Here is a 23,941-nt window from a genome sequence, read left to right on the forward strand (position 1 = left end):
ATTATGCCATCAAATCAATACCAATGCCCTCCTCGAGGCCTCATGAACATACAATATCTGAAACTTCATACCTGCTCGTATCACGTAATATGTGAAAATGCCAGCCTCGTTGGTGTCGCACTGCATCACCACATGAGGCCATTTTTACTTCTGACTGAAGCCATCGCTGGGTCCAGCTCCAAACAACGCGGGGTTTAGAGCCGAGAAACCCCACATGAAGCAATGTCTCCCTTTTGGCCGAGGTACGAGGATGGCCGCTGTTGTTGTTATATAGATATAGATCCTGGCTCAGCTTGAATCTTGACTTGACATATAGAGTTCTTTCGTTTCTTGATTGTACGTTTTGTTTGTGTTAATAGAAGGTTGCCCTACGTTACCATGTTCCCTCGAAGGCTGACAGCTTATGGCTGTAGAGCTCTCCCTCGTGGGCTCTCATCAACTCGAGCAAGTGCTCAGAGAATCAGCCTCAAATCAACAAACTCACAATGCCTTACGCATCGACGGACGCTCACAACGAAGAACTTTAGGATCCCCCCACTGTTTGAGCCAACAACAACAATCTCAGCCAAAGACAATAACCTCACCATCTCCAGCGGAGACCGTTTCATACAGATTCAAGATCAAAAGCATGGCGGCTGGACACGGCTCGATGCCACTGTTCTCCGCGATAGCTGTACATGCACAACATGCGTCGACCCAGCCTCTGGTCAAAAGAGCTTTGCGACAACTGCAATTCCCTCAGACATCGCCATTCACAGCATCCACGCGACTTCAACCGGCGTCGGCATCTCGTTCAAGAACGACATGTACAAAGATCACGAGATGGTTCTTTCTTGGAGTTCTGTTGACAAAGCACTTGGCCATGCACCAGTTGAGAGGATGCCATACCCGAGACAAGACGCAGTGTATCCCAAGACAGGGCGTACGTTCTGGGATAAAGCGACTATCCAGCAACGTGTACGAAAGATCGACTATCATGAATTCATGAAGGGCGACGATGCATTCTGGCATACTCTTCTCGATCTATCGAACCTCGGTCTTGTGTTTCTTAAGAATGTACCGCACGATGAGAACTCCATCGTCGATATTACAACTCGCATCGCAAATATTAAAGAAACCTTCTACGGCCGCACTTTCGACGTTCGCGCTAAGCCAGACGCCGAGAATGTAGCGTACACAAGCGGTTACCTTGGTCTGCATCAGGATTTACTATACCTTGAGAGTCCACCCGCGATCCAACTTCTTCACTGTATGGAAAACTCGTGCAATGGCGGAGAGTCACTGTTTAGTGATGGGCTGTTCGCTGGAAAGCTACTGTGGCTACAAAACTCCCCAGCAGTCAAGAACCTCGCTCGAGTGAAGATTCCATATCACTATGAGAAACACGGATACTTCTACCGTCAGCAGCGATCACTTTTTGATGTTGGGCCAGATGGAAACCTCGCAGCTGTATACTGGAGTCCGCCGTTCCAGAACCAATTCCAGGTTCCAGCTGTTGACGCAAGAGCGTGGCTTGAACCGGCGCAGTTATTTGATGGGCTGATCAATGATCCCGATGCCATGTTTGAGATGAAGATGAAGCCAGGAGAGTGTGTCCTTTTCGATAACATGAGAGTCATGCATGGACGGAATCAGTTTGACGTTGGTGGGGGATCGAGATGGCTGAGAGGAGCGTACATTGCACGAGAGGATCTCGTTAGTCGTGTTCTCCATGTGCCTGAAGCTTTGGCAGCGGAGTATCGCAATGGCAAGGAATGGAGTCGTGCGCTAGAGGATGAAGAGTTGAAGGCATCGAAGTGGTTTGACAAGGTCGGGGGACAGGTTGAAAGCGTTGTTGACGGATTGAAGAGAAAAGGAGCCGCGGAGTTGGGAGAAAGGGACTATGAAGTGTTAAACCTGGGATAGCATATAGAACACGTACGGCATAGCGAAAATTACGAATTGGTTCAATTGATGGCTCAGATTGAGCTGCTTTTCTATTACCTTTCCGATACGCCGAAATAACCCACCAAACACCGTAGTTCGTGAATCGTTGCTCAGTATTCGTAACTCAATATCTCCCATCCTTGGCTCATAAACATTTGCCATTTTACCACTTCTTGGCCTCGACACCCTCAGGGGGCACCGTCTCGACAGTCCTGTTCTTGACGTCATCCCAGTCAGTGCTGAGACTTGTACCATTGCTCTCTGTGAAACTCTTCATCATGGCTCGTTGCTGCTCAGGAGTGGCGCCCTTGAAAAGCTTCTTGAAGAACACGTTGACGTCTTTCTCCTCATCAGAGTCAACGTCGTCGCCAATGGTGTCCCAGTTCTTGGGCCCAGTACGAGACGATGAGGGGTATGCTGGCTTGGAAGAGTTTTCCGTGGCGGGGGCCTTGCCTTTCGCTTCGGTAGACTCTGCAGCCTCCTTTTGAGCAGAAGCTTCTGCCGCGGCATCGTCCATGGCCTTCTTTCGGGCGTCTTTGAGAACCTTGAGTTTTCTTGAGTAAAGTTAGTAAGCTGTATCGATTGAGAACTTGCGAGAAACTTACTCCGCTTCCTCAGCAGCTGCAGCATCTGGAGCAGAATCTCCTGCTTCTCCTCTGAGCTGCGCCCACTTTCCAGGTGTCTTTTTCTTGAGTGCTAGCTCAACCTTGTTGGGCGTAACCCTGTATGTCGATGCATCTGTGTCAATCTCACCCCACAGATCAAGTGTGAATGGCTTCTCGTCGCCGCTGGGCCAAATGACAGAGTCAAGATGGGCTGATTTGGGGCTGAACTGGACCTGGAGCTTCTCCTTGTTCACGCCTTTGGAGAAGATGGATACTGTCATAGTGGTGTCGTTCTGGAATTCCTGGAGTCGTATTGGGGTATCAGCGGGTACAGTAGGCTTGGGGGCGGTTTGTGTGGCAGCCGCCGATTCCTTAGTCTCGACATTCTTGCTCCCCACATCTGATAGCTCCTTTAACTCGGGTTTGTTGGCCGTGGTGAGCTTACGTGCAGGGTCATCCTCTGGAAGCTTGTCCATAGCGAACAGGATCTGCATTCGCAAAGTGCTCGCAAGGCGCCACTCTTTAGCATTAGCAACATTATTGCTTTCTGCTCCCAGTGCACCTGCCGCCCCTGCCTCTCTCTTGTTGATCTCATCTGTCTTTGACTCTTCCTGAGCATCCTTCAATGTCACTTTGTAGAATCCGTTCTCGTCTGTGTTCTTCTTCGGCGGATCTTCCTTCTCTACGGCAGGGAAGCCTTTGACTAAGCGCATAGCATAAACACAGCATGCGTCGGCGTTGGCATATTGTCCGAGCCGAAAGTAGGCGACAGCCCGACGGTAGTGGGCATCGATGAGAAGGGGTCGTTTGTTTCGTTGGTATGCGGTATGCCAAGCAAGGTTAGCGTCGTCGAGGGCCTCTTGGAAGCGTTTCTTGTTGATAAGGGCTTTCGATCGAGCGATGAGCCATGCAGGGTTCTGCGAGGCCTTCAAGGCGGCTGAGAGCTTCTCGATAGCTTCATCCCAGTTGCGTACTTCGGCGGCTGCGAGGCCTTGCTGGGCCAGTGTGATGTGTGACATGGTAGACTGCAATATGTGGGTTTGAAAGGAATGTCTAAGGAAAACCAAATTTTGCAGCGTGACAATGATGTGAGTTGGTACTGTTAAGAGTTGGTGCGAAGGTGGCAGTGGAAGGTTTAAAGTTGAAGTTGGATGTGAGGAATGGTTGGTTCTGGAAGCTTTGGTGGGGCATGATGCAGGCACCTCCCGTCTTGTTAGCCCCCGCCCTGTGTGTGTGTAAGTGGAAGCTCTGGTGCCTAAGTTACCTTGACCCTGACAATCAAATTTCTAGATCTATTGTTGAGTACTTGATTTACCTTCAGTGAAAATCTTCTTGTGGTTCCTTCCGCAAGTCATTGAAGCGGGCGTCGCATTCTAACGAAGAAGTTGCTGCAATCCAGGCTCTACCAAGCTACTACAAAGTATTTCCCACACTTCGAATTCACACAACTACCCAAATACCCTGTTTCGTTGCCTACAAAAAACAAACTATCACCAAATTACAATCGCGGTCGAGATTTCTAGTCGTTTTATCATATGTGGTTGAACAGATGTCTACCGCGACCTTCTCGAGTTGAGCATAAGTCACCGACGTACCATTCAGATGACTCGAGTTAGTAGGTACAAGAGTAGGTAAGGTAGGTATTGAGGTTTCCCATCATTCTATTAAAATGAATTTTTGGGAAATCATTCTTACTATGTCCTCCCATGTTCATCATAACCTATCTATTCGACGCTTGAGACCGGGGGCTGCTGTCTTGGGGCTATACCAACTACTGCCTGCCTAGTTCTCCATGAAGCAGTTATTCTGCATACATTTGTCAATGGCCATCTCTTGAAAGCCTGTCTTCAATTACTTCTTGATCAACTTCAATGTTCAGGCTCTACTTGTAATTGTAGGAATTCATCATGATCTGCAATTGCGAGCGAATAAAGCCACCATTCTATGAAATGCGTGGTTACCTTCAGGCATCTATATCAGCTTTCTGATTTCCTAGACCTATTATGGGGCACTGCACGCTCCCTTACATGGTCTTGTGTGGTAGGCGCTTTCTTTGTTGGTCGGAATACCGTAGAGTTGGTTGCTCTTTCCCAATCTCCGTGAATGCTGCGCTAGAGTCGCAGTTGTGAGCTAGAGGTGCCTTCTTATGATGAGAATAGACAACCTGTGTTCCTGCCATACTGTTGAACAAACCCTGTGAGCATCGGGCCATACTCCTAGTAGTTTTCGAAGGCCATTCTTGCATTATTCTGTTCCTGCCACCAGCCGGAGTGGACAGCCTTTCGTTCCTGGGGAAGGAGTTGCTGTATACTGTCAGGGTACAAAAAGATGCCACACCATTCTGGACTCGATCGTGTCTTCTTTTCTTCTTCATGCTGCGCTTCTCGCCCCGCAGCTGGATATTGGCTATCCTGTGTGTTGCTCACGACCCTGGCGACCAACAGTCAATTACCCACTCTGATGTTCAAGGTATCGGAGTGGAAGGGCACAATTTTTTGACTCTCAGTATGCTTCTGGCGTGCGAACTCTCTTTTTCATTGCATTCATCGGCTGGCCCGATGGTGTGAAGAAGAAGCTGTTAGTATCATCTCTGTAGATTTGTCGGGTATGTGTTGCAGACATGAGTGGGATCGTTGCACGCTGAAAGGAGGCTGGTCAGACAAACGGGTGTTACAGGAGGATAATGAATGGAGATGGGCAATACAGGGAACGAGGTCGGGGCGACACCCGGTATAGCTTTGAGTTTAGGGCTGAGAGAGGAGAACAGTTGGGAATAAAGATGAAGTGAGAAGCAGAGGAACGGTCAGCAAGCATGGGACTCATTGTGTGTAGGTCAATATGAAGGACAGAATCCTAGGGCCAGACAGTATCTTAAGTAGTCATGGAGGTGTCTGAAATATATATTCTCGATGTATTCGTGATTAAGATTATTTTCGAGGACTTAACTTCGACAGTCGCCTTTTCGTTGGACCCTGCCTTGTTCTTCATGCATCATATGTATCCATCCGTCTAGATTTTAGTTACCCTTGCCCTTAACACCGTTGGTCTTGACACCATTTGGCTTTGCGCCATTCACCTTTATCTCTACTGTCTTGACACCATTTGTCTTCACTCCATTCGTTGCGTTCTCCGCGACCGCCCAGCTTGGTGCCAGCTTTTCCTTGGGAAACCTTTTTGCAAACATGCCCAGGGCCTTGATGGTGAAGGTGAACTTGTAGTTGGGATACGAAATCATGCATGACTTATTGAAGACACCCTCGATTGCCTCCTGCAGCCACTCTCCGTTGGGCTTCTGACGGTCCATGATGAACTGGATACCTCGTCTCAAAGGTTCCACGTGAGGATACTCGGCTTCCATCAGTCCGATCAGAGCCCAGGCTGTTTGGACAACAAGGGAGCCTGAAGGATGTTCGACGTATGTCATCGTTTCGCAGGCCTATGGTTGTTAGTAAGAACCGTGAAGCAAAGTCTGTGTGACGCACCTTGTAGCTTTCTGACCATCCGCCATCCGCTCTCTGCTTGGAGATGAAGAAATCGCAACCGCGTCTAGAGTTCTCGCCTGTTGCATATGTCTGGCCGATGTGCTTCATGCTTTCAAGCGCAAACATACCGGCGTATGTGAAGCAGATACCCCAACTTCCGTACCAGCTGCCATCAGGTGCTTGGTTGGACTTGATCCATTCCGCGGCCGTCCGGATAAGTGTCCTGACCTCGTCTGTTCGGTAGTCTGGCCAGTGCTTGTTGAACATGGATAAAGCTGTCACGCAAGCTGTTGTACATTCAGGGTAGTCATATTCAATCATGATACGACCAAAAACCTCGGCGGCATTGAGCATCTCCAACCATTCGCCTCCTCGTCGCTTCTCATATGAGGACATGCCGCCGTTATCGTTCTGGTACAGGAGCAGAGTATCGACAGCGTCGAAGAGACGTCGATCTTCGAGAACCTCAGGAAGGCCACCCACCTTCTGCAGAAGAATAATAGCCTTGAGTGCTTCCGAAATGCAATCACTGACACCGTAGCCCTGATCCCTGTTGCTGAATGGCCAGCCACCCTTTCGCGGTTGACGATAGCACACTTCCTGATCCACACAGTCCTCTCGAATCTGCTGACGTTCCAAGTAGTGCAGCGACTTCATGAGCATAGGCCGGTACTTTTCGTTTTTGTGAAGGCCAGCCTCAAAAACAGCCTGGATCAAGAACGCCGTGTCCCAGCATTGAACACCATTGGTGCCGTTGGCCAACATGCCTTCGTCCTTGACCCAAAGATACTCTTCAAGTCGCTCGATATGCCTCTTGACACCATAATTATCAGGGCCATCACGAGCATAGCACATAACAGTATTCATAGCAGCGTTGACAGGGGCTAAGCAGGCATAGCCTGTATTGGCATCCTCCATATCGACTTGCTTGCTAGCCCATGCTTCGGCTTTCTCTTTAAGGAAATTGGGTCGCAGATAGGGCATCCAGATATTGGCAAGCACCCAATTGGCGGCGTTGAGAAACCATGATTTGGGGTGATAGTTGTCGATAGCGCCAATGCTGTTACGATGGCTTGACCAGTTTATCTTGGCGTAATCCTCGAGGAATACTTCTTTCTTCAGTGATCGAATCACATCGGTCTCTTCGCAGCTCCATCGTTTCGAGTACAGCCAGCCCATTGGTAGGAACACCATTCGGATGTGAATCCACCATCTCCATGGCGCAAAAGGAACCCAATCAGGAAGCAACCAAAACTCTGGTGGCACAGGGTTTACGATATCCCAGCTCATGAGTCCCAAAATAGCCATCCAGAACTTGGCCCAGTGTGGCGCATACAATGCTCCTCCCATCTTGTGTAGAGTTCCTCTGGCCTTGACCAGAACTGGATCCTCAGGGTCGACGCCGAGAAGTCGAAGGGCCACATAATTCATCAGTGTTCCGAAGACGCTGCTCTCGCCTTCGATATGTAGTCCCCAGCCACCGTCCTCTGGGTGCGCTCGTGCGGATATGTAGTTATAGATCGCGGTCGCTTTGGCGGAGGAAACTGGCGTCCTGGTGACATACCAGGTCATGACGATGCCGGGGAGGAGGAACATCGGTCCGCCATACTCGCAACCCCAATGCCCGCTGGGAAGTTGAAGCTTTTCGAAAAAGTCGAGACCGTTCTCCGCAGCTGCCAATGGGTTGTCGGGGGTGGGAAGGTCAGGGAGATCCTTTGTCCGACATGTTAGTTGCGATTGATAGAGGATCTGGCAAAGCACATACCATAGGCAAATTCAGGTACCATTTCTCAGCATAACTCTGTGGCCACTCCTTCGCATCATCATCATTTTCAAGGTAGTGCCACGTGTGACGGCTGTCGTCGTCCTTGAGCCTCCATCTTGTCGTGTCCAAATGTGAGCTGATGCGAGGCTGCTTGGGGAACGGCTGACCCTGTTTCAACAGTGGTTCCGACTCGGAGTCAGCAGCGCGCTTACGCGACTTTAGCGCGCTGCCCTCACGTCCAGTAGAATTTGCGACCATGTTTGGGTGAGTTTGGTGGTCTCAACGGCAGATTTCGCGAGTCAATTGAGAGAAGAGCAGTGGAATGATCATGAACAATCCCTGGTCAAAGTTGATGGATGAGCAGCACATGCTTTAAAACTGAACTATAACACGGGGGCGGGTGGAAATACCAGCCCGCTGTACGCCCCGAAGTACGGGAGGGCCCGCCGTCTTCTGGTGGCACCTGCAGCATCATATCCCCCATGTCTAGCGGTCAAGCCCCTGAAAATCAATTAACTCTCGGGATTGGACAATCTTGAGAACCTCCACAGAACAGCATCGTGCATTGCGACTCTACTGCGTATTCGGACAAGATCTTGAACTTTACTTACGAAAATCATCCAAGTCCTAAGCTTGTTCCAACCAGCGCCAAGAAACCATGGACGAAGAGACAGATATTGCTCAATCAATTGCTATACCCGAACTAACCCGGAGTCCCCAAGCTAATCGCACATCATCAGCGACAGCGAACCAGAATACTGATACGAATACGATAATCAACAACCCCAATGCTGGAACGGTTGTCACTCGCATTGAGGACATTCTTGCGCAAATCATCAGCGCTTTAGCTGCGGGACAAGAGCTATCAATTCCATTTTCTGCGCGAAGGTCAACACGTCGCGCCGCAAATGCACAGCCGGAACAGGTTCGCTTCCCTGGTCGTAACCAACAAGAAGCAGTCAAGTTTGGTCAGGCTTCGGCAAGTTGTCTCTGTTAACTCGACTAACAAGTTGCAGCGCGCATACTTCTCATTCTTCAGCTATCACATGATGCTCTTGTATCTGGCACCGTTCTGACCAAGCGGTTAGTGCATTGGCCCACGATGCAAGAGATGTACTAATGGGCTCATATGCAGCCACATATTTTACCAACACCAGCATCTTTTTGAGAAGCAAGGCCAAGTGGATGACCTCGTTGATGACATTGCTTTCAATCTTGGTATTAGTCGTGGGGACTTGAATATTGTACGTCTTGTTAAAAGCACCCGCCGTACTTCAACTAACTGGAATAGGTTGCAGCATCAAAGGGTGCCTTGGCTGGGCCGCTGCTAATACGCTTCCACGACGGGAGTACATTGAACCCTTGTTCGGGAGATCTGGTAAGACTTTTTTTTAGGTATGACTCTGCTTGATTCTGAGTGATGTAGGGAGTTGCTATCCCGACTGTTCAGTCAATCTCAAGCATTGACGTTCAAAACATCAAATGGGTTCTTGTTGTTGAGAAAGATGTAAGAGGCCCAGATTCTTCAATTTCGATCAAGCTGACTCCTGCAGGCCGTTTTTCGATCTCTCTGCTCGTCCCAATTTTGGAGAACCTGCATCTTCGGTCCTGGAGTGCTTGTCACAGTATGTTTGGACATTTTAAAACGCGACGCCCGAGCTGACTCAAGGAGGCCAAAGGATATCCTGACTTGACCACGCGCTCGTTTCTGAACTTCGTTCATACACAGTATCCCCAACTGCCGCTCCTGGGGCTGTTTGACTACGATCCAGACGGCGTCAAGATCTTGCGATGCTACCGACACGGATCCGAAAGACTGAGCCACGAAGCTGATCTCGGTATAGAAGCATTGCGGTGGCTCGGTATCAGATCAGTGCATCTCTTCCGAGGTCATACTAACACCTCACTCAGCAACTTCGGACAGCCAAGCCATGTGTCTATCACGTCAATCCAGTGCCGTCATCCCGTCACCTATTTGAATGGCAGAGAGCGGGCTGCAGCTATCTCAACACTCAAGAAGATCAGCCTGCATTCTCAAAATGAGCTTGAAGGCTCAGAACTACGACTCGAGTTACAGCTGATGACAATGCTCGGAGTCAAAGCAGAAATTGAATGGCTTGATGAATCTGGAGACTTATGTTCATGGCTTGATGGCGAAATTGGGGAAGCACTCATTAGCGAGAGTATCTGACTTGCATGGACTATTTGAAGGAAAATCTGTTATGATCGACAAAGGAGTCAATTTGCAAGGGAAAAGAGGGAGTTAATTTATCAACACAGCGACTAAGTTAGCTGGTAGTTTCCTTTTCATTTCCCTAAAATCGAGGGTGAAAATTGAACTTAACTACCCTGCAGCGATCTACACCCCACACGGTGCGAAAATAGCGGGGTATCTAACCACACAGTCCCCTCATCATAAAATTTTATATTCTTGACATGAAAACATCACCAAGCGCATCATCATGGCACCCAAACTCACGGAAGAAGAGATCGATGATCTCATTTACTTTGCGCGAGCAGGAGAGCAGGAGGATCTGACTGAGACTATCAAGAGTCTGGCGGAGCGAGAGAATGTCAGTCCTGCTGAGATTGTAGCGGCTGCTCAAGATGCTTCCAACAAGTCAACATGTTTACACATGGCGACAGGAAATGGTCACCTAGGTATGTCCAACCCTGAAACAAATGAGGTTTTGCGAGGCCTAAGAACAAATTTGGAGTCCAACTGTGAAACAATGCCAGACTGACATATTGTAGAAATCGTCAGGCAACTCATCCAGTATTTCGATACCCAACCAAAGGAGCAGAAGCAGGCATTTCTTGACGAGGCAAACGAGGCCGGAAACACAGGCCTTCACTGGGCAGCATTGGGCGGTCACCTCGATGTCATCAAGCTGCTCCTGGAGCAAGGCGCTTCCCCCGCACTGGCAAACGATCAGAACTACGTTCCTCTTGATCTGGCGTACTTCAACCACAAGAACGACGTTGCTGAGTACTTCTTGTCAACTGCTAAGAAACTTGAGGAAAATAACCAAGAAGAGGGTGGTCTGAGCGCTGCTGTTGGATCAGTTGAGATCGAGGAGGGAGATGAGAAGGTCGAGGAGAAGAAGGAGACCTCATAGAGGGGCCAATCAGAATGAAAATTGGATCGGGAGGAATGGATACTGTTAGAGGATTCTTGTGATGCCGGAAGCTTCGGAAAAGGATAGGGAGTTTGGGACTATATGAGAACAAAGAAAATACCTTTTTAAAGAAAACTGCAATCCTTAGTAGATTTGATTTAAGTTAGATTCGCGATTCTGAAGAATGTGATAGCAAGGACTCAGATAAACAAGCCGTGACAGACTATCTGGGATGCTACATGTTCCTGGAGACTTTCGTAGGTGACTACTGTTGACTCCAGGATCTCTATTAGGTCTATAAAAGCTTTGCAACAACCAATGGATGAAGGTAAGAGGATATCTAACGTACCAGTAACGGAGGGGGAGATGGGTTCAAGTGTGCTATATAGTGAAGAGTATGTGCTATGTGAAAATGCAGTATATATATAGTAAGAAAACCAGCCTCCAACAGTTATATATAGGAATAAGAAATTTTGACCCCAGGCCCTTGGTCAACCCGCCCGTCTCCTATAATATGAAACCATCATTCTTTTTCGATGACAGGCCTTTTCGTTTGCAGCGTGCTGGAGTGTCATACTTTCGAGGCGGCGTAAGGTATTTTTAGCTTGGCTATTTCAATGCCACGCATACCTTGCTGAGATATCATAGACTTCTCAAACAAACCCGTAGCTCTCAATAAAGAGCAGAAATAGCCAATTCAAGCTGATCGTGATGCCTCTTGCAAAGAGGAGTATCTTGAGCCAGGATCTGGAGCCCACATCCGTTTTTACAGCAAGTATGTCGAGGGCAGTATATGGAGTATTGGGGACCATTCCTTGGAGTAGAAACATCTGTGAGGCAATCAAACTCCTCGGCAGAGCAAGTATGTTTCCTACAGAACATTCCCTTAAGGCCAGCATAAGAAACATGAATCTGATTCTGGCAGGACCCTGAAGAACAAGTATCGTTTGGCCGATATTCGCCTCTGACATTATTCAACCTTTGCCTCCTGTTATCGACAGCAATCTCGCCATAACGCCTGATCATGCCGTAGAAATCCCTTTCCGTTCTGCCAACTACGGAATTCATCTCAACAAAGACCTTATCATCCTCCTCAATTTTCCTTGCCTTTTTATTGGCGCATGTCTCGCAGTCACCTCCAATCTTCACAATGGTATACTCCCTTTCGATAGGGGAACCTGGTGGACTCGTGTCAGATCCTGGCTTCAGAGATAATACATCTTCTATTAAACAGCCGTGTCTGTCATTGCAAGAGATGAATGCATCCTGGGCGTTCTCCATGTAATGGGGTTCGCCATTGCTAGAGCAAGCATACTGAAGCTTAAGAAGACGACACATGTTGAAATGCTTTGAGCGATTCCTTCCCAATGTGTTATTTGCCGTTGAGACTTGTGGTTGAGAGCTTATATCAGCAACAGAGAACTTAGCAAGTCTTTCTCTTTTCCTCGTTTTGAGCTCTGTCTCTTTGTGACTATGGTTGCTGTGATCGGGGAGGAGGAGGTGTAGGGGAAGGGGGACTATGAAACTGACTAGATTTATTACTGTAACTGAATGATAACAGCGAGTTAGGAAGTGTATTATATAGGATTTTTAAATGTACTTTCCGCACTAACAGAACGGACGGCTTGTCCAATATCAACCTGCTACCGAGTGTTCTTCCAGGAAGAAGTACACTGACATTGGGTCTCTCGAACAAAGACATAACAGCCCGAACAATAGCGGAATTCAACTCTAACTTGTTTGTTCAGTACAGGCCATTCTGCCAGTTCAGTCTATGAACTCAGTGCTTGGCCTTTTGAAAGTTTTGAACATCGAAGAGGTTCTCCAGTACCCAATAATGTTATAACACATTCCAAGTTTTCCGCGGTAACCTATGATGTAACTCTGGGAACCGTTGAGAAAATGTCTGCGTGGGACATTCCTATGAGAGAATACAACCTCAAATTCTCAGCCTTTCCAAATTATTAATATTACACATGCATGTACAGCCAGCTAAGCCCAGGCTCTTCTGGCCCATAACCTAGATCTGCTTCTCTAGTGATTCTGCTACTAGCGAAAGTGTTTCTCCAACGACATGCACGATCTCATAGACCTGTATGCCCTTGCAGGTTTCTGCCCAAAGCTTCACTGCTGCAATAGCCAAGCGTCTTATCCTGCCAGGAAAGTCGGATTTGGGGCCAAGCGAGGCCTCTAGATGAGTTTCCTCAACTAGACGGTCGACCATAGACAGCAGGCGCTTTTCCTCCTCTCTGAGAGCTGACGCACCATCCGACAGAACTAGCTGATAAATATTTTCAAGCCAGTGAGTAAGTAGAAGGGCGCATCCAAAGTGACTGATAGCATGCTGGACACTCCAGTGACCTGTACGGCCGCGCGCCACGAATGCGATGCCGACTCTCACAGGTATCCTCAAAGCGTATATTGCATGTAGAACAGCTTGATCAAGGTGCGGAGCACGCAGGGGCAATGGATTCTGATACGATTCGAATACTTGAGCTTTGATGATAGGATCTCGAGATAGCAACTCGCATTGACTGTAGAGGCCAAAACCAAGATGAATATGAGCTAGCCGGAGCATAGCAGTCGAGTTGAAAGGTAGCGGCGAATTCCTAGAGGAGGGGTCGGGGGCAGATTCGATTGCAGAGTCCCAGCAAGATTGCCAGGCGCCGAGTGCAGCAGCATAAGTCGCGATGGTACTCTCCGACAGACTTGGCGATGGAGACAACAGGGCAGACGATACTTGACGCTCAAAGTAGATCTGTATCAGCAAACTCTGGATAAGCATATAATTGCCAAACTCAGTTGCCGAGACCTCCTTGGCGAGTGGCTCTCCAGACAGTAATTGCTTAAAGCATGACTGAAAGTTGAGCTTGCGTTGGTCGACCTTTCGTCGCACACGATTCCATGTTTCCGAGTCTGGCGCGTTGAACTCAGCTTCAGAGCAAGGAAGCTCGAAGCTAAACTCTGTTGCTGTCATCTGAGGCGGTACATTAAAGCAGATGGTTTGGATATTTAATGTGAAATATGCCGAGAGTAAGGTGCGTCGTCTCTCTTCATCACGGCCCCAATTCTCCCAAGTATCATTAGGATGATCCTCTGGTAGACGTTTCAGAATGTCCCGGGTGAGAGCAGTCAACTGGCTACTCATAGCAAGTGCCTCCTCTGCAAGTGGTCCGTCCAGCCATGACATAGTCATCACGGCAATCAACAAGCATTGTAAAAGTTCAATATCAAATTTGGTTAAAACCGCAGGGTGATTTGTTGGCGGATCGTAGACTTCTGTGGAGCTTGTAGGGAGAGCTGCAAAACGGGGGAAACCGTTGAGAATATGGCGATTCGATGCGCGGCGTCTCTCCTCTAGCTCATGGTTGATCATAGCCTTGGCCACAAAGTACATAGTGTATCCCTGAGGGTGCTCAAATCCATAGAATGATCCTGTAGCTGCCAGTGTCAAGAGAAGTACAGGTGACATGGATTCCAGATTAGTAGTCGGAAGGTGGACGAATGGTAAATGTGGATGATATCCTCGTATCCAGCTTGCGATATATCGAGATAACGCATGTCTACTGGGAAGTGTAAATGACTGCGGGATATCTGATCTGTGCTTCGAGAACTCTATGGAAAGCCTTTCATGAGCAGCAGCCGATACAGCCCAGGGGTTGGTTGCTACAATATCTTCTGTAGTATCAAGCAATCGGTCAACCTTATTTCGAACTGGAGCTGCTTGTGCTTGCCGTTTCTGGCAAAAAGGTAGAGTCGACGTTGGCGCGTTGCTCAATTCTATAGGGCCAGGTGCCTCAAGCTGTAAATGACTCGAGGGAGCAGGGGCAAGAACTGGCTCTGGAATAAATGATTGAGTAAAGAAGTTTGATGTATCCGGTGTAAATCCTTGATGCGAGTCTTCAGGGGGGAGAACCTCCCCGAGATAACTATTGATCATGTCCATCTCATCAGGGAACATATCCGCGTTGAACGACTCGAATTGCATGAAGTCAAGGCTATCCAAAGCGCCAGCTGGGGTTGCATTGCTGTTGTGGATGGGATCTTTTGGTGGCTCAAAGATATGGCTTGGTGTCTGGTCTTGGTAACCCAGAGGCCGGTCATGAATTGAAAATCGGCTCATCATGTCTTGTTGAGAAGACATATTTTGAGGAGAGACTGACATAGACATCAAATTAGAGGGGTTTCCTTGAGACTGCAGCTGGCTGCTGTGATGATTGTTCTCATCGCTAGCTTGCGAGATAGAGGGTGAAGTTGTCACAGCCCCGTCGGGTGATATCGCTAGATTTGATTCCGTTTGTTTGCCTGAGCCATTGGTAGAGCATTGAGAAAGTCGTCGGTGACGATTTAGTAGGTCTCTGTGATTTGGTAAGCTCCGTCGCCGGTGCAGGCAAATGTTGATATGCCAACTCACTGTCTTGTAAATGTTCGGCCGCATGAACACCCATATGGTCTTTCGCGTGTATCTGGAGAATGATCAGTATCACCTCAACAATTGCTATAGCAGAGTGACTCACGTGTACGGATATGCCTTTCAAGATGTTCCTGTCTCTTGAACTCCTTATTGCAGAACCTGCAAAGAGGGACAGGGAGCCGAGGTCTGCCTTTCATGGTGTAAAGTGGGACGTTTAGTCTGTGATATCATCGGTGCGGGCGGTCTACTGGACTGCATCCTTGGATACAGAATTGGCGACTTGAGCTACGTCTGACGGAAAGGAATATTAAAATTGGTCAGTTCCAACATCTTCATACCAACCAGGTCAGACAGGGAGTATTCGTGGACCGTAGTCGATAACTGACAGAAGAACTGGGGTTGGTCCCAGGACCCTCCAAGACCGGCCCGGTCGAGTGGAACCACGTGACGGTATAACCGCTGAACCGGTAACCATGACCGCTAGCATCCAGTGACCTTCAGTGACCTCCCAGCACTATTCCCGATCGTCCAGATAAAGGCACCTTAGTCAAAGTTTAATCTCAAGATTACTCAACCTCTTTACATGAAGCGAGAGTTTGGCATTCGTAGCTATTCCAATTGTTGTCTCAATTTAATGTACACTATCTTTTAGTCTTGTCTTCTCCGGGCCTTTACAACGATCGTTCCCGGGCTTACAACACTGCCCGGTGGTTGAGCAACCTTTACTACTTCAGCGCCGACCTGATCTTCACCAACAACCAAATTAATCTCCATCTTCATGGCTTCAAGAACCGCTACAGTCTGTCCTACCTCCAGGATATCACCAGGCTTGACAAGGACTTTCCAGACATTCGCATTTACAGGCGATTCAATAACAGCAATCTCGTCCGAGTCAATGTCGCCGTCCTCGTCTGCACCACCACTGGACTGTTTTGAGATGGTCCATTCATCGAACAGACTCTGCTCAAGTGCAGCCAGCTCATCGGCTGCCTTTGATTGGCGGTCTCGCCATGATTGATACTCTGGATCCTTCTCTGCAGCGTCAAACTTGGCGATGTACTGATCCATATCGATGGCTGTTTCGCTAATGTCAAAATTATACTGACCAGCCTCAAAATCTCGCTCCATCTTGTCATACTCTTGTTCAGTCACCTCGTAGAAACTGACGAGATCAAGGTGATTGAACAGCCAAGGCTTCTTGGGAGAGAAGCCAGGCCGGTTACCTGTCGAATCCCAGCCTCCAAGTGTTCGGCCCATGAGTTGGTATCCTCCGGGTGCAGCAACAGGATATATGGCGACTGTTGACCCTCCCAATCCTACCGAGCCACTCGGCGTATAGCCTCTACTGGGATTATACTTCTGGCCTGTCAACACGCGCCACGGGTCGAGAGGGAATAGGATGGGTGTTCCGACGAAGAAACCAACGGCAACTGTCAACCATGGTGTTTTGAGGAGAGAGTCCAATACGTCTCGACGCGTCGCAAGAGCATTGTTCTTGCGGAGATATTCGACGTTATCTGGGAGATATGCAGCTGTAGGTCTGATGTTCTCCATATACCGCTGCGCCGACTCCTCGAGTGAAGAGTGGTCGAGGCAGACAGGCAGTCTTATTTGTCGAGCCGGAATTTTCACACCGCTAGTATCGCCAATGTTCGTATCAAAGGCCAGAAGCTGTTGGAGAAGCTCGGAACGATCAATGTGGACTGGATCAAAGCGTACAGTGAGAGTGGCGATGTTAGGATCACCTCGCACACTGGGCAGTTTCGCAGCTGCCAGCTGCTGGGTGAGCAATTGCACACAGACCGTGTTTCGCAAGTCCGAAGTCTGGTTGCCATACTGTACAATTATGCTGGTATCACCTCCTTGACGATATATCACCTGGGGATGTACGCCCCTTGCGGGTGACTGATGCAGAATGGAGGATGGGGCCTTCGCGACGATGGGCGTTTGGAGAGCACTTACATCCCCAGACTTTCCATTAGCGAAGGCCGCCAAAGCTTCAAGATAGGCGTTCTTCTCATGAGTGATCTTCAGAGCATCTTCGTATGACACGGATTGCAGCCGAACGGTATCACTGGGTTTGAGTTGACCGAGCTTCCACATCTCTCCAGAGCAGATTGTCGTTGGGCAGACAAAACCACCAAGATCAGGCCGGTCATTGGCAAATATGATGGGAGACTCTCCAGTAAAGTTGACACCGCCATTAGGATACCCGTACTCGAACACATTAGATGGATGTGATCCTCCACCTCCTCCAGATGTTCGAGCCCACTTCAATCGCGGTCCTTGCAAGCGTATACCACTTCGACCACTGTTGTGGCTGACATTCCATTCCCCTTCATACAGCGTCTTCGATCCCTCCTCTGTCAGGATATCATCAGAACCGTACGGCCCGTCAATACAACAGATAATGGTGCTTCCGAATTTGGGTACATGGTGGGATGGAAGGGTGAACGGTGTCGCTTCGGCAGCTCGCACGTTGGAATCAGGACTCAGTGCGAGGATATCGTGTGTCTGGAGTTTTCGACCTTGGTAGCCACCGAATCCGAGCTCAGGGGCGGTTGACTTGGAGCCGAGGAACGCCGGGACGTCGGGAAAGCCACCTCTAACAGCCAGGTATGCTCGCGCACCACTTCCAGTGACCTTACCTAGAGTCAAAGTCTGACCATGTTTGACCACAAGTCTGGACCATAGTGGCTGTGGATTACCATCGACCGCAATGGGAAGCTCGGCACCACAAACACTGACAATTGCAGCCTCATGAAACAGCAGTTTGGGACCAAATAAGGTCACCTCCAATAACTCAACTTCTTCCTCGTTACCAACCAAAATGTTTGCTATCCGAGCACTAAGGTCATCCATGGGCCCTCCTGGGGGCACGCCGTGTCCAACAGAGACGCGCCCTGCATAATCTTGGATCGTGGTGGATACACCAGGCTCAAGGACTTGCACGGAGCAACTCTTAAAGTGGAAAGTCGATAGTGAATTGGTCAGGGTGTTCCCACTTGCGAATAATTCCGAGTCGAGAATTGCAGAGAGGTACTCCAAGTTAGACTGGGTCCCCTGAAGTTGTGTATCCGCCAGTGCTGCAAGCATCTTGCGTCGCGCAGCTTCTCGTCCGCCGGGGCTATGAACCATAACCTTACCTATCAAGGGGTCGTAAAGAGGAGTGATGCGCTGGCCGCTTTGGACCCAAGTGTCAACTCGCACACCATCGCCTTGTGGCCAATGAACGTGTTGGAGAACACCAGGACTAGGGGCGAAGTTGCAGAGCGGTATCTCGGCATAAACACGAACTTCGATCGCTGAGCCAAGAGGCTGCGGTCTGCCAAGTCCCTTGAGAGTCTCGGAGGGGATGCCAAGTTGGCCCTGAAGTTCATAATCTGCTTGTCTTAACATCAACTCGACCAGGTCAACTCCGTAGCATAGCTCAGAGATACCATGTTCGACCTGTAGTCGAGTGTTCATTTCCAGGAAGAAGAACTGTGCAGTGTCGTCGTCAACAAGAAACTCAACTGTACCAACGCTCTTGTACTTCAGCTGGAGTGCGTAGTTGATGGCTGCGTCGAGCATTCTTTCGCGTAGTCCGGCATGGCGTTCCAAGAATGGGCTCGGAGACTCCTCGACCACTTTCTGATGACGTCTTTGTAACGAGCACTCGCGCTCTCCAAAAGCGACAACGATCTCACCGTTGCCTGCAACCTGAACTTCGATGTGACGAGAACGAGGGTAGTACTTTTCCAAGAATACTCCTTTATTCTTGAAGAGCGTACCAGCGCGACTCTCAACCATAGCAAACGCCTTTGCAATTTCATCTGCTGAATTACAGATCTGAAGACCCATGCCACCGCCACCTCCAGTGGCTTTCAGCATGACCGGGAAGCCTAACTCTGTCGCCGCTTTGGTGGCTTCCTCAGCAGTAGCTAATAGTTGAGTGCCAGGGATGACTGGAACATTGGCCGATTGCGCGATACCTCTGGCCTCGTGCTTTAGGCCCATGGCTCTTATTGAAGCTGTGGAGGGGCCAGCGAAGACGATGCCAGCAGAGGAAATTGTGTCAGCGAACTCTGCGTTCTCACTGAGAAAGCCATATCCGGGAAATACGACATTTGCGCCTGTGCGCTTGCAGATTTCCAATATGGCATCCCTATAAGTCATTAATCAGTAGATGCTGTGGGTTGGTAAGATGAATCCTCTGTACTTACCCATCTGTATAAGCCGAGCTATCCTCGCCCGGTAAAAGGATTGCCTCGTCTGCCAACTTCACATGCAGAGAGGTTGCATCTGCATTGGTAAACACTGAGACAGCATGAAGTCCAAGTTTTCGACAGGCATATATGCAGCGAACAGCAATCTCGCCTCGATTCGCTATCAACACCTTGCGAATGTGCTGTAGTGGGTGTAAGTCAAGTGAACCCATGACTGTAACTGTAGCGAATTGGAGTTCGCTAAAAAAGAACAAGGTATGAAAAGCCAGGTGTGAGAAGAAAGGTAAATTTTGGGTAATTGTCCGAAAAATTGGACTTATTATGAACTGGTCAAGAACATGGAACGAACGTATGAGTTGATGAACAGCAGCTTGGAGGTGTTATCAAAACTGGGGATAGCCTCTCCACCTCCAGGTTAAGATGCACTATCTCGATAGCTTATCTACCCCAACGCGGGGTGATCAAAAGAGGCAAGAATTCGGGCACACGGGATTTGCGTTCCTAATGAGGCAAGCCATCGGGGTAGAAATTGGGAGGTGTAACAGGATCCCCATGTCAGTGAGCTCATTGAGGTCACAGGGGATACAGATGTAAAAGTGCTGTGATGACCTATAGAGGCTATTTCGGAAGCATTTGGTAACAAGCTAAATTTTTGGATCTGAGAGATACTGAAATCCGCACTGCCACGTACACATTAAGTAACTATGGGAGAGCAAATTGAGAGGACGGATAATGCCAGTATTTACGGGACTTCAGTAATCGCTGGTACGCATCAGGCTTCAAAGTAACAATTACGGCAGAGATGCAACGGTATTCAATCAAAAATGCATTTGTTTGATTCAAACTATCTAGAAGAAATAGACTGCTTGGCCGGATGACACCAAGTCTCTGCTTTTCTACCACTGGAGCTTAGTACCTGAGGGACGAGATCAATGAGCAGTCGCGCCGTAATGCTCAATGAGATTCCAATAAGAATGCGCGGTCCATCTTCTTAGAGGCTTGCCAACATATATCATCATGATCGCAGTGCACCAGACAGCCTCTCCCAACACGGCAATGAGGATGAAGGCATTGCGAAGTCCAAGGTTCTCGATCATTGGAACCACGGCGTACCCAAACGCGAAACCTGGGTAGTGTTAGTAGTGAAGATATGGCGATTGAACTGTGTACATACCCATCATGTTGCGAATCAAGATGGTCGATACAAGACCTTCGCCGGCGACCTCCTTGTAAGTGTCAAGGATATAAGTGAAGGCGAGATTGGAGCCCATGGGAAGAGTTACGCAGATCAACCCGAGGCCAAAGACAACTCCGAACCAGTGGATATGATACGAAGCGCCAACGCCATACAACAGACAACCCGCCGGATGCATGACAAGAGCGACAAGGCAAGTCCAGAGACGCTGCTCGGGTTCCATGACACCTCCATTTCGACGGGCAAGGAACAATGCCAGGGCATCTGACATCCAACCCGAAAGAAAGCATCCAACAGTGACACCGACAACAGAAGCAAGGTACGTGAGTCCAATGTTGTTGGCGCTAAAGTTGTAAGGAGGATTGCCCAGGATCAGAGCCAGGGAACCTCCCACAACGTTATACCAGGCGAGAATCCCACCGACGAGAAGACCACCAAAACCAATACCGGGGAACGAAAATAGCAGGCGGATGGGGAGGAAGAAGAGCTTGAAGGTGCTAGGCTGTCGGGAGTCGTGATAACCCCAGACCTTAAGCTTTCCCAGATAGGTCTTTTCGCTCTCACCTGATGCAAACGCCGTTGCCTCCATAGATCTTGATGTGAACTTCTCGTCTTGAACAGAAGGGTTTTGCTTCTCTGATGGAGTCTCGATGTCTTTTCCGACTGTCGCAGAGGCTTTGATGGTAGCTGGGTCGAGCGCAGCTGTATCAGATAAGTTTCCGACGTCGTGGTGGCGGTAGAACATAGTCTCTTCGAACAGGAAAAAGGTGATAATAGCGACACTTCCTCCGATTATTGCGAGGATGTACTGGATCCATCGCCAGCCGAGCTCCTGGGCAACATAGCCAGATGCCACGGGTGCGAGGAACGCGCCGCACCATAGAGTCCAGCTATAGGCACCCATGTAGAAGCCTCGATCATGTGCGAAGAAGATGTCTCCAATAATGACTTCGATGAGAGTCTCTTGGGGTGAAGCACAGATACCAAGCAGAACTCGGTTTGTGAAGAACTCTCCTCTTGACTTGATAAACGCAGTCCAAAGAGTGATTCCAGTGGTGAGAATGACAGAAACAATAAGAGTAAGGCGTCGGCCATATGCAAGAGCAACGCATTGGGTAATCATGGTCCCCCAACCAAGGAAAAGAAACAGAATTCCATTGCCAGTACTCAGGTCTGCGATCGAAATACCAGTGTCTTCCTCGATCAAGATGTACGCTGGTGACAGACCAGAAATCATAGCAGCCACGAAGAAGCACCATACCATGGCGCAGATGATATTCCTTGTCTTTCGAGGGATATTCCAGCGAAGAGGATCATCGGGGTCGTCAGTGGGCTGCGGAACGAGGACGATGTCGCGTGATTGTTGGCCATGTTTCACGTTGAAGATGCCTTGGACATCAACGAGCTGGACGGTTCCAGGAATGGCGACTCCAGAAGTCATTGCACCAGTATTTGATCACGAAGTAAATATCAATGAGACAATAGGGACAGCAATGAGAATTCTGTGGATTTCGAGAAGAAAAGTACTTAAAGACTGCACCTTGTCTTAAAGCACCACAGCAACGCAGATCATCGAGACATCTATATGATTTATACTACCTTATTATCACTTACTAGACGAAGTGGCTTGCGATAGGTAATCTAGACATCCTATTTCTACCCCAACCATTCGACTCTTATCGCGCGACCCTTGATATGAGGGACAGGGGGGGCTAGGAGCTAAGCTACCATCCCCGCATTGATAGCTCGTCATGTGTGACCCGGACCGGCATTCTTTGGGGACAGATTGAACGGTCTGGACTTCTGGCCATCTTATTGACATTCTTAGCGAGAAACGAGTCAAGTTCTTACTTGGAGGTGTGTCATGTGTCAGACTGCCATGTTGTCGGTACGTCTCCCGATCTGTTGCTTAAACACAGTAAAGATTCAAGTCATGGCAGTAGATTGGTAGTATTTTAAGAGTAAATACTGGACGTCAACAGGCCTTCAAAATCATTTGAGTTGAATTTGTCACATAGCTTTTAATTTCTATGAAAACCAGGTTTCCTTCTGTACCCATCCTCTTGAGATAATGTCTACAATCTATGACCATTGGTATTCTGTGAAGAAAACTTCTTTCGGTTCGCTTCATCCACCGCCTGTCGAACCAGCTTCGCATTTTCCAACACAGTCGGCGAATCAGAATGCAGACATATGCTGAACGGCTTCCCCTTGAATCCAAAGTTGAATGGATCTCCGTTAATGTCCTTCCCTGTGTCCTTCATGGCCGCACCAAACGCCCGCTCATGACACAACTCCGGTGTTACAGGATGAGATTGCGCAAAAGGGACAAGTCTTCCCTCTGGTGAATAGTCGATATCGACATAGACCTCTCCTTGAAACGGAACGCCCATCTCATTACACATGGCCTCCTGTTCTGGGTTCTGGCAGGCGTATACTGGAACTTTGAAAGTTGCACAAGCTTCTAGTACAGCTCTCATTATGACCTTGTCTCTCTGCATGTAGAAGAAGAGTTCTCCGTGAGGTTTTATGTGAGAAAGCCCAACAGCTTCGGCATCCAGCATTGCCTTTAGGGCTCCAACTTGATACAAGACCATTGCATACATGTCCTTGGGGTCGATTTCCATTTTTCGGCGTCCAAAGCCAAAGAGGTCTTGTAAGCCGGGATGAGCACCAGCTTTGACACCATGTTGTTTGCAGAGACGAATTGTCTTAAGCATGATGGATGGATCACCAGCGTGGAAACCACATGCAATATTTGCTGCATCTATCAAAGGCATAAGTTCCTCATCTGGGCCCTATTGAATCTTGATTAACTTAGAAACAAAACACAGCATGCCAGAAATCTTACCATTTTCCATCGGCCGAAGCCTTCTCCCATATCGGCATTGATCTCATATCTTTGCGCTAAACCAGTCATGATGCAGGATTTCTGATAGAATGAAAAATGATTCGACTTCGAGATAGGTCAACACTCGTGCTCAAGTCATGATTCGATGAGGAATTTGTGTTCATTATCTCCCCAATACACGTGATACCTCCCCCGTTCAGTTTGTCTTGTTACAATATGACGTTGCTGATCCCTGAACCCCATGTAACATTGGGGAAGTTAATCATGATTGACGGATGAAGTTGGGGTAGAAAACGATCGTTTTAAGAAAATTGGGGTAGTAAGTCTGATAAGCAGTTGGAGCTTATCGTACCGCTGTCGGTATACAATCATCACC

The 23,941-nt window shown here is 48.6% G+C and overlaps 9 protein-coding genes across 9 annotated transcripts; 3 read left to right on the forward strand and 6 right to left on the reverse strand.

Annotated features, from left to right (window-relative positions):
- Window positions 1-378: 378 nt before the first annotated feature.
- Window positions 379-1,905, forward strand: FMAN_05581 (uncharacterized protein; the record flags this gene model as incomplete). Its single annotated transcript, XM_041827745.1, has 1 exon — window positions 379-1,905. One exon carries the CDS (start codon window positions 379-381, stop codon window positions 1,903-1,905), a length of 1,527 nt encoding a protein of 508 aa, XP_041678677.1.
- Window positions 1,906-2,089: 184 nt separating this feature from the next.
- FMAN_05580 (uncharacterized protein) lies at window positions 2,090-3,550 on the reverse strand (the record flags this gene model as incomplete). Its single annotated transcript, XM_041827746.1, has 2 exons — window positions 2,090-2,480; window positions 2,532-3,550. 2 exons carry the CDS (start codon window positions 3,548-3,550, stop codon window positions 2,090-2,092), a joined length of 1,410 nt encoding a protein of 469 aa, XP_041678678.1.
- A 1,997-nt stretch (window positions 3,551-5,547) lies between these two features.
- FMAN_05579 (uncharacterized protein) lies at window positions 5,548-8,036 on the reverse strand (the record flags this gene model as incomplete). The annotated part of the gene is made up of 3 exons (XM_041827747.1): window positions 5,548-5,967; window positions 6,014-7,726; window positions 7,779-8,036. 3 exons carry the CDS (start codon window positions 8,034-8,036, stop codon window positions 5,548-5,550), a joined length of 2,391 nt encoding a protein of 796 aa, XP_041678679.1.
- Window positions 8,037-8,436: 400 nt separating this feature from the next.
- Window positions 8,437-9,969, forward strand: FMAN_05578 (uncharacterized protein; the record flags this gene model as incomplete). The annotated part of the gene is made up of 7 exons (XM_041827748.1): window positions 8,437-8,746; window positions 8,795-8,861; window positions 8,914-9,022; window positions 9,070-9,156; window positions 9,205-9,285; window positions 9,332-9,403; window positions 9,451-9,969. The coding sequence occupies 7 exons, from the start codon at window positions 8,437-8,439 to the stop codon at window positions 9,967-9,969; spliced, it is 1,245 nt and encodes a 414-aa protein (XP_041678680.1).
- Window positions 9,970-10,240: 271 nt separating this feature from the next.
- Window positions 10,241-10,897, forward strand: FMAN_05577 (uncharacterized protein; the record flags this gene model as incomplete). Its single annotated transcript, XM_041827749.1, has 2 exons — window positions 10,241-10,439; window positions 10,533-10,897. The coding sequence occupies 2 exons, from the start codon at window positions 10,241-10,243 to the stop codon at window positions 10,895-10,897; spliced, it is 564 nt and encodes a 187-aa protein (XP_041678681.1).
- A 2,020-nt stretch (window positions 10,898-12,917) lies between these two features.
- FMAN_05576 (uncharacterized protein) lies at window positions 12,918-15,508 on the reverse strand (the record flags this gene model as incomplete). The annotated part of the gene is made up of 3 exons (XM_041827750.1): window positions 12,918-15,255; window positions 15,312-15,363; window positions 15,415-15,508. 3 exons carry the CDS (start codon window positions 15,506-15,508, stop codon window positions 12,918-12,920), a joined length of 2,484 nt encoding a protein of 827 aa, XP_041678682.1.
- Window positions 15,509-15,959: 451 nt separating this feature from the next.
- On the reverse strand, window positions 15,960-19,731 carry FMAN_05575 (DUR1,2-Urea amidolyase; the record flags this gene model as incomplete). Its single annotated transcript, XM_041827751.1, has 2 exons — window positions 15,960-19,458; window positions 19,517-19,731. 2 exons carry the CDS (start codon window positions 19,729-19,731, stop codon window positions 15,960-15,962), a joined length of 3,714 nt encoding a protein of 1,237 aa, XP_041678683.1.
- Window positions 19,732-20,448: 717 nt separating this feature from the next.
- Window positions 20,449-22,155, reverse strand: FMAN_05574 (uncharacterized protein; the record flags this gene model as incomplete). Its single annotated transcript, XM_041827752.1, has 2 exons — window positions 20,449-20,645; window positions 20,694-22,155. 2 exons carry the CDS (start codon window positions 22,153-22,155, stop codon window positions 20,449-20,451), a joined length of 1,659 nt encoding a protein of 552 aa, XP_041678684.1.
- Window positions 22,156-22,789: 634 nt separating this feature from the next.
- On the reverse strand, window positions 22,790-23,634 carry FMAN_05573 (uncharacterized protein; the record flags this gene model as incomplete). The annotated part of the gene is made up of 2 exons (XM_041827754.1): window positions 22,790-23,512; window positions 23,566-23,634. 2 exons carry the CDS (start codon window positions 23,632-23,634, stop codon window positions 22,790-22,792), a joined length of 792 nt encoding a protein of 263 aa, XP_041678685.1.
- Window positions 23,635-23,941: the final 307 nt, after the last annotated feature.

This window comes from Fusarium mangiferae (genome assembly GCF_900044065.1).
Source record: "Fusarium mangiferae strain MRC7560 genome assembly, contig: FMAN_scaffold002, whole genome shotgun sequence".
Classification (NCBI taxonomy): domain Eukaryota; kingdom Fungi; phylum Ascomycota; class Sordariomycetes; order Hypocreales; family Nectriaceae; genus Fusarium; species Fusarium mangiferae.